The sequence below is a fragment of the Rousettus aegyptiacus genome, unplaced genomic scaffold, assembly GCF_014176215.1.
Source record: "Rousettus aegyptiacus isolate mRouAeg1 unplaced genomic scaffold, mRouAeg1.p scaffold_m13_p_8, whole genome shotgun sequence".
Taxonomy (NCBI): domain Eukaryota; kingdom Metazoa; phylum Chordata; class Mammalia; order Chiroptera; family Pteropodidae; genus Rousettus; species Rousettus aegyptiacus.
Window position 1 is genome coordinate 63,346,251 of NW_023416311.1, and position 14,027 is coordinate 63,360,277.

General features: G+C 31.5%; 1 protein-coding gene across 2 annotated transcripts in view; it reads left to right on the plus strand.

The window, feature by feature from the left end:
- Positions 1-14,027, plus strand: part of EDIL3 (EGF like repeats and discoidin domains 3) — a 371,848-nt gene that overhangs the window by 338,033 nt on the left and 19,788 nt on the right. For both annotated transcript variants that reach the window (XM_036225528.1, XM_016123146.2), the window contains one exon: positions 13,121-13,276. In XM_036225528.1, coding sequence (XP_036081421.1) covers positions 13,121-13,276 — 156 coding nt within the window. The remainder of the gene's footprint in view (positions 1-13,120; positions 13,277-14,027) is intronic.

A 14,027-nucleotide genomic window follows, 5' to 3' on the forward strand; every position in this document is an offset into this window, starting at 1 on the left:
TCCCTGGATTTTTCATTCCCACTGCTACTCTTTGAATCTAGGGACATTTAACCCCTTCTGTATTACTGACAAAGAATTAATGTCATTCTCATTGCCTTTAATCTTTCTCTATCAAAATTTATACATACTTCACAATGCTACCAAATTCACAGTGCCATGTTTATAATTTCCACTTTAAAACTTTTCTCTCAGAAAAAGCTTTTTCTTCACTCAAACATTTCTTTAGATATGTACCCATTATTTTTCCTTGTTGTTTGTCTATGAAGAATAGCTGTCCCTGCTATATCTTAAAAACAAAACTCCAATCTGTGTTCTTGACCAATCTCTTTCCATATTTTCTGTACATCTATCTAATAAGCATGTTCTTGGATGCCTAATATATACAAATCTTACAAACAACTTGGAAGATGCAAAGATGTAAAATATGATTGAAGCATTCAAAGAGCACAAAGTCTAGTAGAAGACAGACATTTATGAATAGATTGCCGAGAACACAATGTGATACATAATGGAGTACTATGCCAAAGAGATAGATTGATAGCTGGGGAAAAAGTCTTAGGGCCATTTACATTTGAGTTTCAGGTGAATATAAAATATAGGTGTATTAATTTTGATGTAGTGATTGACACATTAATTTTGGTTCCATTAGGTATTGAAATAATAAAAACAATAAATTTTTGAGCATCTGGTTCTGTCCTAGGCATCATGCAATATAAGAAAAGCTGGACGAAGAAGGTGGCAGAGCATGCTGGGAAGGCAATAAATACTTTTTCAGTTACTATCATTAAATTTTGTTACTGTTTTGTATGGTTTTCAAAAATCTTTAAAGAACACAGATTCGATTTTGTTCTTTGTAAAACGTGAAAAGAAAATGATAAAATTTATAGGAGATAATGTAATTTTCTTATCTATAATTCTGAAAAACTTAGTTTTGTAACACAATTTATGAAATATTGCAGATTTCATTGTTATTTCATGTTTACAAGATTTTACCATAGTTATTTTTTACCAAATGCAACAAAAATGCAGAAATATGAAGTTGTACAAAATAAATTTAGCTAACAGAAGTTATTATTTAAAATGAATAGTTCATTGTTAATGGTATAGTTGTAGTAATAAAAAGAATTCATGTAAAATGCCAAAAAATAAAATTAAGAGCTTTGATTTTAAACACTTACACACACACCAGCTTTCCTTGGCCTGGAGATTCAATACTGTGGGTAAGCATAGTTTCTTTAAAAACATTCATTCAGAAGTTACCTAATTATGTTTAACATACAGATGTGTTAAAGTTTGTATTCTGATTCCTAAACTAAAAACTGTTTCAGAAGTTCTTGAAATGTACCAGATTTCTCCATGATGGGAAAGACATGCCAAAATAATTTCTTTTGGTACAAGTCACACAATCAAGAGACAAATTCTGGATGAACAGTTTTTTATTATTTTTTTATAAGGATGAACAGTTTTTTATTCTTGCTTTTGCTTTTATATTTCTTTGCTGATTGGCTCCCTTGTAAATAATGTTCTAAAAGCTTTTAGTGTCATTCTATCTAATAATTTCTACATGATTCTTATTTTCTTGAAATCAGTGTCTGAATTTCATAATAATGTCTTTGAACATAAGGATCCTTAACCATTTATAATATTAAAAGAAAGGGAATTATACCATCTTCTGTTTCACTTTTGATTTTTTTTTTTTGAAAATTATGTTTAAAATATTAGCAGGTTTGAGCTCAAAGCCCCAGATGGGATATCAAAGATAGTTATTGCAAAAGTGTTCACCATTGGGAGGTGTCTCATGAAGTTCATTTCAATCTATAAGTGAGTCTTCAGCAAAGTGAGCTATAAGTTAGGGAGTTTTTAAAATCTTGAATATATATGCAAAAAAAAATTAAATAAGTTTAATATGATGAGTTTGTTCCAAGTGATTTATTAATTTCATATCTAATTTAAGGCTGTGGTTTATGAGCTATTTTACAGTAATTGAAAATATAGTGCATGAACAGTTTTAGTATTAAAGAATGTGATTTTAAAAATATGAGATTGTTTGGAGCTGACTGCACAAAGAAATGAGCCCTTGTTCTGAGACAAGTATATAGATAAAAGTTCCTTAAATATAATGCCGCTTCTCCGAAGAAGGAAAGTATGAGCATCTTATTGTTCATATGCAATCAAGAAGAACATTGTTTTATGAAAGTGATATACTTTATATTCAAGCCATAACATTATAACTGTTAGGAATATACCTATTTTGGGCTTCATTATAGATATTTCCAGGCCATATTGTACTGGTGGGACTTAATTAAAATATGTTCATTAGATAGTATTCAGATTTTATCAGCATCCAACAAGCATTTGTATATTCTACCACTTAATAATCTCAAAAGACCTTGAACACTATAGTAAGGAGAAAAATGGGAAATATATTTTGAGACTTCAAGGAGAAGCTCGATAAGATTAGAGTTCCAAGTGTACAACAACTGCTCATTATTTCCACTTGGGAACAAAATGAGTGGAAATTAGCATTAATAACAGAGGGAGAATATAGATTAGATACTTATACCATAAATTAATACAAATAAATAAAACATGCTTATTTTATGGGTTTTCAGTGAGGAAATTTATACCCATGGCTTTTAACCCATTTTCTGTTTGCCCTGAGAATATTTGCCAGTGGCGCTATGGCTGCAGTGTTTACCCCGAGACAACTCGCAGGTTGCAGTCCTAACCTTACCCCTAAAGTCTGTCATGAAATATCTCACTTACATTATTATTTTCACATTGCTCGAGTATTTCATAGTCTTTGGAAACAAATGACATCATTCTATGTATAGTATTCTGTTTTTAATAGTGGTATTTTCAATTACAAAATATAGCAATTCTCTATCACTAAAAATCCTATGTGTGATGTTAAATTAATGCTGGCAGTGTGCTGCACTTTCTTTTCTAAGTGGGAAATGGGTTAATGAGACTCTCTAAGATGAGAATTATAATCTGTAGTGCCTGGAGTACTGATGATCTAGATAGCTCTGACAGTTCCACCGAAGCCTGACTTGCCTTCTTGTACAAATTAAATGCTGACGATGTTACGGGCCATACAATTGAATGGAAATAATTTGTATCTTTTTATCCATACTATATGAATACCCTGTCCTTCTGACAAAACAAAACAAAAAAAAAATTTTTTTTTTTAAAGTCACTCTTTAGGGTATTCTGCTTTCTGTGTCAATGGGTCTTAACCCTGTAATCTTCAGGCATCTCTTCCTGCTGAGCCGTCGCCCCCCTTTTCTCCTCCAAACGCTTCAGAGCGAAGTGCTGACCGGAGCTGTTTTTCAACTGTTGACATTGATGGTACAATTCCCCAAAGCAATTTAAAGCATGTACCTCATGCCCAATTCCTGAGAGACCATTCTCCTTTCCACTTCCTTTAGTAAGAACAGGGGAAAAAAAGTTACATCTAGGTTTGTTTATAAGTTGTTTTTCTTTGTTGTTGTTTTAGCCTAAAAATCGATCACCACAAAATGTGCACATATCCAGTTAAGACTGAAAAATCTATAATGAAGGCCTCCATGCTCTAATGAAACTAAATGAAGTATAGGACTCTATGGATGATTTACAAATTGTGGGAATGGCAAAGTTTTATATTAACATAAAATGTGTAGTTTCTTCAGCCAGCATGGTGCATAAAATTACATTGTGCAACTTTCCTACCTTTCAAGAGTCTCTTAATATTTAAGATTTGCAATGTGACTCGACATCATTGCAGTGTACTTTACTCTGGTGTTTTATTTTTAAACTTCTCATGATTTTTATTTATTTGTCACAGAACAAGATGATTTATGTAAATATCACATTGGCACATATTTGTGTATAGATGTTTTGTGTTTGTAAATGTCAGTCTCTAAAATATGTAATGGTTATACAAAATACAAATCCTTTGATAAAATTATATTAAAGTAGCTGTCAAATATATAAATACATATGTGTATATACATATGTGTGTGTGTGTGTGTGTATATATATATATATATATATATATATATATATATATATCTCAAACAGCTTTTCAAGTGAATATTTAACCAAATTCTGAAGTGCAGGCAAGCTTAATCTCCAGTTCGATGAATCTTTAGCATTATAAAAGAAGCATACAGTTTTTACCTAGGCTCTCACTGTGCAATCAAAAAGCACTAAATAAATAAACTATTTCATTTCCTACTTAAAAGTTATGTTATTCTATTCTAAATCACATAGAAATTATGTATCAGTAATTTTCTTTGTTTTCTACTTCCTTTGGGCTTTGGCATTGCTGTAATTAAAGTATGTGAGTAATATTTATTGGATATCATTATGCTCTTTGATCAAAGTCTTGTATTAAGTCTCCACTAACCAATTAATAATGACCCTATCAATTTCAGACTAATTCAATTAGCCACTGCTCTGAATTCTTATTCATAGAATATGTCAAAGTTCTCAGCCAAATCAAAATCAGATTTGGAAGGTAAATAACAATGATATGTTAATTCTGCTCTCCCAGGTAATCTTATTTTTGATGAACTCAGCAAAACATCACTTTCAATAACCTAACAAGAATCGTTTGTTTCTTTTCCCTAAGAATTCTCTAAGTTTTCTATTTTTCTTCAAACTTGTCTTGCTCGTTCTGACATAAAATTTGGAAAAATTGGGTAAGAGCTTAGTGTCAACTTTAGTCACTTGTAACTATAATTGTTTGAGAATGGTTTTTAAAAACCGTTTTTAAAAAACCATTCTCAAACAATAAACTTTATATAGAATATTACAATGATCTGCTCATTAAAAAAACAGAAAAGTAAGTTATTTTAACCTTTATATATTATGATTTAAGTGAATCTATACAAGGACGATAGATTTTGTCTTTATAATATTTTATTAACTTTGAATGTGTTTATAATTTTGGATGTTTTAATCTTTAAAACTCCTGTGAAATTTAATGAAAAAACTCGATAAATGAACTTTCATTTAGAACTATTTTTACACATGGAGTTTTAATAAAGCCTGGTTGATTTTCTCAAATGTTTTCCAGAGAGCTGCATTTGGAGGTTCTGCAGGAGTTGAGAAAGAAAACCTGATTTTAAATGTTTCTATATTGAGTTTATGAGGATATTACTTCCATCACTTTAACGTATTCAACTTCTGAGTCGCGACTGTTGCAGCTTTTGATGTCCTTCCCATCATCTGTGAAATATAGATTCGAATATATTCCAGTCAATGACTTTCCAGGCTCTCTGAGCAGAGTCCCCTGTAACTACTGTGTGGGAATTCCAACATCTGATGCAAGACCCAGAGCCTGCCCTGTGGACTAGAGGGCCTGGCAGTCACTTGACTACAACTAGAAACTGCATACTGTGGCCAGTGCTATATCTCCCAATGTCTCATCACACCCATTTGCCTCTTAACACAAAACTGGCAAAGTGGAATAAAATACATTTGACTATATGTTAGCTGACTGATATGTTCAGTATGTATTTATTGAAACACCTTGTGTATGTCAGGTGCATGGTGAACAACAGAGACCAAGTTGCCTGCCCTGTGATTTTACATTTGACAAGAGAATATTTTTTTTTTTGTATTATTAAGAAAATGAGTTCTCCTTCCTATAATTCAGAGAAAAAACAGCAAGAGTAGAAGAAGCTCATCCTTCAGACCAGCTAAATGTCCCCTGGGCATTAGTAACAAGGCTGAAGGCAGTGTTGATAGCTGAAGGTCAGAAAAAAAATTTCACAGCTGCTTTATAGATGGTGAGAGGCAAAGGGGAACCCTCATGGCCAGTGTGCTGGCAAACACCAGGACCATTCTCTCTCTGTTCAGGTAAAGGAAAATAAAATAAGATGATATGGGGCTTATATTGAAATATGCAAATGCCAAAAGGACAGACATTATTCTAAAACATGAAGAAAAACTATAAGTAGAAAATTGTCTACAGAAACAATAGATTACTAAAATGTATATAAAGATAGTTTTTTTCATGAGTAATAGGAAGAGATAAATACTGAGACGATGGAGTTATCTTAATAATGTATTTCAAGGACATTTTAAAATTTAGCGGTAAAAATTGCATTACCAAAAATAAAATCCATAATATTAAGGACAAAATGGCAAAACTCGGAGAATGCAATGGAGAATATATATATATATATAAAAAAACCTGAAAGTAACAAGTGAATAATAATATGAATAAGAGTAATCAGAAGTAAAGAGCCAGTCTTTGGATAATTGACCTCCCAATGAGAGACACCAAAAGAAGCAGAAGCTATAGTTTAAATATAAGAAAACCTTTTGAGGACATCTTGTCCTTCCAAGAAATGAGTCTACAGCTTGAATGGGCTCACTTTATTCTATTCCAAAGAAATAAAAGAGGCTCTCACTAAGATATATTCTGGTATATGTTGATGATGACAATGATGATTAGTAATGTTAATTATAAGAATAAAGAGCAAGCTTTGTAAATATCAGCCAGTTAGAGGGAAAAATCAATATTTTATTCAACAAAAAGTGTTGAGAAAATTACATTTTTTAAAAAGTGAACCTTATGTCACATTATATGTACACATAAAGCCAAGATGGTTCAGATGGTGATGGAAAAAAGGGAGGGAGGAAGGAAGGAAACTTAGAAAGAAAACCTAGACATTTTAGAAATTATAGGAAAAGATGTAAATTACTTTTAACTGATCTAATGAAGTAGAATGTCTTTTTAAGCATTCAAAAATGTACAATCACAAAGGGAATGATTGACAGATTTGAGTATAAGAAAATTAAAAACGTGTGTCAAATATAAAATTAAATGATAGCAAATAAGGAGTGGAAGTGCAACAAATATAACAGAAGCCAGTACGATACTATATAAGTAGTTCTTAAAAAACAATAAGAAAATCTCTAATCCAATAGGTAATAGATAAAAGACATTAAAGAGAGTATATGTATATATTATTAGTGAGATTGACCAATAAGAAGAATATAAGTTTAAATGTCACTATTTATGTACATTAAATGTAAAAATGCTATTTTCAAATTGTCAAAAATGTGAAATTTTATAAAACATAAGATTGGTTAATATGTAGAGAAAAAGTATCCTATATTGCAGATGAAATACAATCTTTCTGGAGACAAATGAAAAAAATATATCTCATTTCAAATGGCAGGTTCTTTATGTCTTTAAGTAAACAGTTGTGCCAATGAACAAAAATAGGTATACATGAGAGTTCATTCTTGGTTTTACTGATAAAAAAGAATTGGAAACAAAAGAATATCAATAGAGTACTGGTTAAATAGTTTTTATATTTATTCATGTATCCATAATAGAAAATGCTACATAGTCATTACAAATTATTTATTATTATTATTATTTCTCTGTAAAAAGTTCGCAGTAAGTAAAAAAATGCAAATTGCAAAATCAAGTGTATACTGTGAGTTTATTTTTATAAAGATATTTAGGAATAGGAAATGTCTGAAAATATGAATATCAAGAGGTCAACAAGAATTAACTCCGAATAATAGAATTATAGGTTATTTTATCTGGATTTCTCGTATCTCTTTGTACCATCTGAAAATTTCACAATTATTATTTATCCTACATTTATAAAATAAATCTATTTTCATATCCTTTGACCAAACAACCTTAATTCCATGAATTTATCCTATGTAAATGAGATAGGTGGCCAATGAAAGGACTAGGATTTCATGAGTATTAATTTTAATAGAAAGAATTAAGGGTACAGGGAGGAGTAAATGTTTTACAGTAAATAAATGATTGTGACAAATCCTTAAAATAGCCTGTTAGAACAAAAAAAAATTTAATCATTTATTGACCTAGAGAATTACTAGTGAAATATTAAGAAAAAGAATAAACTAACAGACCTGTAAAATGGACTAAAAATGCAACCAGCATCTGTTAACCAATAATTATTGTTCAAATGCCAAGTATAACAAATTTCTCTAAAAAAATCCATGCTTATGGGGGAATAAAAAGCATTGATTGTATCTGATGTTGAGATAGCGCTTTTTTTAAAAATCATTCTTCTCAGTCTTTCTTAATTTTTCTTCATAATATATATTACTTTTATAACTAGAGAGATTATTAAAATAAAAATATTAAATATAAAATACTCATAGTTACCATGCTCTCATCCTTAGTTAAAATATGCAGTTGAACTATTTTTTAAAAAAATTAATAGTCATGAGCTGACAGCAATTATAGAATGCAGCTCAGGTTGATATATGGCATTGTTCATGTTATAATTGCAAATAATTGTTAAGGATGAAATTACCTCAATTTTGAATCAAGGGCAGATGATGCCTGAATATTTAGAATGTCTACAGTATGCCAGGTGTCTTACGAAACACAATCCAGAGTGATCACCTGAGCTCGGAGAGCTTGTTTATGGCATGATGCACATGTTATATGTGGTTTTACATATAAAAGGCACACTGTAAAACACCTATAAAACAGTAAATTCCCTCTGTCTTTTGAAAGATTATTTTATGGTATTTTTTTGTGTTCATATTCATAGTTTTACAATTTGATAGGGAAAAAGCAATTGCTATATCAATTTTTTTTTTATTTGAAATTAAAACTTTTTTGGAAAGAGGAAAAGGCAATTATGAGTACTGGAATGAGTATCTATCAGGCCTCCATAGTATTTTAGGGATTCTAAACCCATTATCTTAGAGCTACAAGAACATATTAGGTATGGGGGCTGGATGACATTAACTAGTTGACTGCAAATATGGACTAAAAGTATAGCCAACATCTAATAACAATATTGTTCAAATGCCAAATACTGTTAATTATGTGCCTTAAATGTAGCTGGGATTATATACAATCATTTTTGTTTAATAAGTTAATTTTACAAATCTTCATGAAGCTATCAAATATGTAATCTAAAAAAACTGATACAACATGAAAGCAAAACCTAGAGCATTTTAGATGCAGCTGAGCGACATATTTCTGTGATGTCTCTTTAGTCTTTTTGTTCATTTTCCTTGCACACTTATTTATCTATATTACTTTTCATTTTCCTCACCCCTTTAAAAATATCTCCATGAAAATCAACTGACTTTCCTAGTTTTCCCTATCTCCTTGCAGAGAGCCATCTATCAGCTGTTACACAGATACCTGAAATGTAGTTTATCTTGACCTTTCTCAGGCAAATACTCTTAGTTATTCTACACTGTTTTCCTAAGTTAGACATTGCAAAAATATTTATGTTTCTCTAACATATTACAGGATGTTTTGCAAAAAAATCATATTCCTACATAACTCCCCTGTAATACTTGCTTCTTATATATCATTTAAGCTCTCTCAGTATGTATCCCTCATTTTCCACTCTTGTAATTAAAGGGGAGGAGAATCACTATATGTGGAATCTAAAATTTCCTTCTAATATTATTCTAGAACTATTTCCCTATTATAATCTTAATATTTAATAGGGAATGTACAAAAGTCCATGTAATTAATTATATTATTTTTTAGTTAACCATTTCACTCACAGATGGGAATTTCAGTTGTTTTAAATTCTGTTTACTTTAAGTAAAGATGAAATGACTATCTTCGTATATATTCTGAGGTGAACAAAATACACTACAATCTAGAAGTTGTTTTTAGGATAAACTGGGTACCTCATTTTCCTATTTCTATATTTATGCTTCTAATTAGGTGCTCTGAGACCAGTATTAGATTCTGTCCCTCAGATTTATTTATTGTTTGTTTTCAAAGTCTTACATAGCCCTGACTATATTCTATATATTACTTTATGCACAATAAATAATAACTCATCTAGTCTTCGTAAATCTCATGAGGACTACTATCCTCATTTTTCAGATGAAGAAGTTGAGCTGTAGAGTGGTAAAATAGCTTCCTTAAGGGCAGATAGCTAGTAAGGGCAGAGCCAGATCAGGAACCCAGACCATTTAGTTCTACTAGAATATGCTGCCTCTCACAATCACACTCCTGAAGATCAGAGAGAATTTTTAACCAGCTGCCTTCCCCAGTAAAAATTGTTTGGTACAACTGTGACACTGTGTTTCCTTGGTCAATAAAATTATCCTATGTAGAAAAACAAGAGAAAGGCAGTTAGCATTTCTGCTATGACATACTGTGGCATCTTTATCCATGGTTGATTCTTGTCCATAGAACATACACAGGAGGTAGTTCCAGCTCAATCTAGAAAACCTTTATTGAGTGGCCATTACAAGCAAGGCATATTTCATACAGATCCAGATATGAAGTGCAGTGCACTAAGCCAAAAGTCTACCCATGCACCAGCTCAGTGCCTGAAATAACCTGCTCTACTTGAGCCAAACCTTGGGAGGTGAGGGTATAAAACAGCAGAAGATATTTTGTCCCTGTGTTTATAGTACAACTTTAACTCAGAAAATCTACAAGAGTGCAGAGTGTTCTGGGCTAAGAGTAAGCATAGGTCCAGAGGAACAGGCTTTTCTGGGATCATCCTGCATGCCAAACACGGGGGTGACATGTCCATGAGTGTGTCTCAGAGTGAGATCTGTACACGCCCTGCTGCAACAGCCTCATGTTAAGTGTGGGATGCTGATTATTTTTATACTGAAAAATGGTTTGCTTAGGCCTAGTAGTCTAAGTTTAATATAGCAAATTTTAGGGCAAAATCTAACTTGAAACAGATTGCTGACTATTTAAGTCAAGAAGTTGACTTAACTGGGAAAAGAAAACATTTCTAGATTTAAAAAAAAAAAGAACTATAATATGGGAGCAGGTAGAGCAGGAGAAAAATATATCTGATAGAAAATGCCAAAACATACAACTTAAGGAGAAAACATCTCCACCCAGCAGGAAATCCAGCTGACTGTAAGAAATACCACCCAAAAAGATGCTATAAGCCCCCTTATTGCATTATGTTACCTAAAGACCTATGGAAATTTAGGGAGTGAAGAATCTAGCCTTGGAGGTGTTCATATTTTTGGCAACGGTTTGAGTTCCCATGTGTTTACAGTTCCTGTGTGTTTGCCTTGATGGCAAACAGTGAGTCAGAGTACTGTAAGACAGTTTTTCCATTTATTGAGTGTCAGCAACATCAAGAGCACTTTGAAGACCAGCGGCTATGCTTAGATGTCTCTGAGCAATTAGATTTGGATTTAGGACAACAAAAGCAATCCATATTTTTAAACCTAGACAGCTGAAGAGCAGAGCAGAAATTCATGTTAAAATGCAGGGCCACTCTCCTTGTATTGCAAACCCGAAATTGTTTTTGTCTTGGGTTTAGAGTGCTGTAAGTTTGATGAGTATGTTGAGAAAGTTTTGAGATTCTTCAGAAATTCCTGAAATAGTCGCAGAGAATGGGGGAAAAAGTCACTGACTGAGAATCTGTATGTATATTGGAACTTTGAATCAGAAAGACATGGATTTGAATCTGGGATCCTTCCTTTACTCACTGGATAACACATCAAGTTGTGTTAGGCATCTATTCCCTCATCTCTAAAGTGAAGAGGATACCTTATTTATTGTACAGGGTTGATGAGAGGATTCAATAAAGACATTCAAGAAAGCACTCAGCATAGTATGAAGTTTCCTTCCCAGGATGTCATAATTTTGCCATCCTGCATTGCTGCTGAACACATAGATATTTCAGATGATATAATTCATGTTGGAAAATAGCATAAACAAAAGTACAGTATTTTATAGTTTTTGTTAAACTTTCAAAAATATTTTAATAAAAAATTAAAGTGATTTTCTGTCTTAATCCATTGTGCAATTTGAGCCTAATGTCTTTAATTAAAGAATGTTTCAAAAAGTGAGCAAAAAAAGCCCATGTGATTTTTTAAAAAAAATATTCCTAGGTTGTGAAACATCGGGAATTTTTAAAAATATTTTTATTGATCAGCATCTATGTCACTAAATGTGCTCTATTTAATGCATTCTCCTAGCTCTCTCTTTTCAATCATGACCTGTATCTGACCTGACTGTCTATTCATGGCTATTACATTACACAGGATGGAGAACCCGAAATAGAAACAAAAGGACATAGTGATTGAAAACCACTAAGGTCACACATGGGATCATGACAGTTAAAGATGATAAAATCAAGGATGTAGCATAACACTTAGTCATAGGAAGTAAAGGGAAGTAGATGGCTATTGTAAGAGGAGAAAGGAAGTCATAGATCAAGGAACAGTAATTAAACAAAAAGTAAAGGTCTTAAAAGAATTGTTCACATGGAAAACAAAGTTTTACGTATTTTTTAATTAGCATGATAAGATGTAAGAAAATATGCATGAATTAGGGAATGAAGAGGGAGAATCCTAAAATATTCAATGTTATGTATTCTTTGATAAAAATCATTCTTATGTTTTGTTTTTTCAATTACATTTTGAGGCTTTTAATGCTTATTAATCACCATGGGTCTTATATTCTTTAAGTATCTATTTCGCAGGAACGAACACATTATGAGCACAGATCCCACAAGTCATGGATGCACATATTAATCCTTCATTTTTGAAGAATACTTGACTTTCTCCTCAATATTTTTAGGATTATAGTTTTCTGAAACAGGATTTTCACTAGATAATGATTACTATTACTCCATTATATATTACCGAACTGACTTAAAAGTCATGGAAACTGAGCTGACTTTTTATTTAATGTTTAATTATGAAACATCTAATACCATTTTTGTTCCTGATGTATACACAGCTATGACTTTATTATTATTAAATTGACCAGTAATGTCAGCAAAATGAATTATGATACAAGTTATGGGAGATAACGATCAGTCTCAAGAAGGTCTGCCTTGCCAGTTTTGTACTATCTCAGTAACAAAAAACTGCACAGCCAGATGAATCTGTGTAATATAAAATTGACTGGTAGGTTGAAATGACTATCATTTTATTTTAAAATGGTCAGAATGGTTGATCAAGTTTTAAACTAAATTTACACAATGACAAAATCAAAATTATAAGTCACTAATAGACTCAGTCATCAGTTTCAAAGTATAAATAATCAATGGATTCGGGACTTTAGCATATATATTTCTTAATCACCTGGGTTAAGGGACTTGCAAATTTATAATGGACGCTATTATGGCATTTAAATTATGCCTTTTCCTTTCTTTAGGTAGATCTTCTGGTCCCTACCAAAGTGACTGGCATCATTACACAAGGAGCTAAAGATTTTGGTCATGTACAGTTTGTAGGCTCCTACAAACTAGCTTATAGCAATGATGGAGAACACTGGACTGTATACCAGGATGAAAAACAAAGAAAAGATAAGGTAAGTGCTCCAGGTGGTTTATGCTATGCAGAGGTGGAGGATCAAATTGTATCCAAGTTTGATTGAATAAACTAAACTGCATATACATCTATACTAACAATAATAGCTACGTGAATTTAAAAATGTATGTTAAATAAAAAGCTTTAAAGAATAGTGCTATAAAATAGTTTATAGTCAAATAATGTAATGATACAACCTATGGAAAAGCAAATTGCTTTATAGTTATTGTTAACAGATGACAGTATTATTTTTATTATTAAAATGCATTACTGGTATTAGAAAAAATGTTCTTTAGAGAAAAATATTTAAAATTAAACAAAAATTTTTTCATTTTTTGTAATTTCTTGATTATTTTGACAATTAGGAATTTTAGAAAAAGACAATTTTTGACTACTATGCTAATTTGTTAAAATTAAAATATAAGATGTTTCTCTGCTCCTTGATTGTGTTTTCATTCATAGATTTGTTTAATTTTTGACCTGAATAATTTTAATATTACAATAATAGATACATAATAATGCACCATACAATTTCTAATAGTTTTTCTAAAAGATATTATCATTTTGAACGTCTTTTCTTAGTTTCTACTTGTCTGAATTTCTGTGAGCCCCTGGAGAATGGAAGTGCTCAGGAGTATTATCAATAATTAATTGGATCAAATGTTAAAATATGGCCTCACCTGGACTAATGAAATTGAAATTAATTCATTGCTTAGAGTCTTTTTGCAAAGAACTCGAGCTTTCTGAAGACA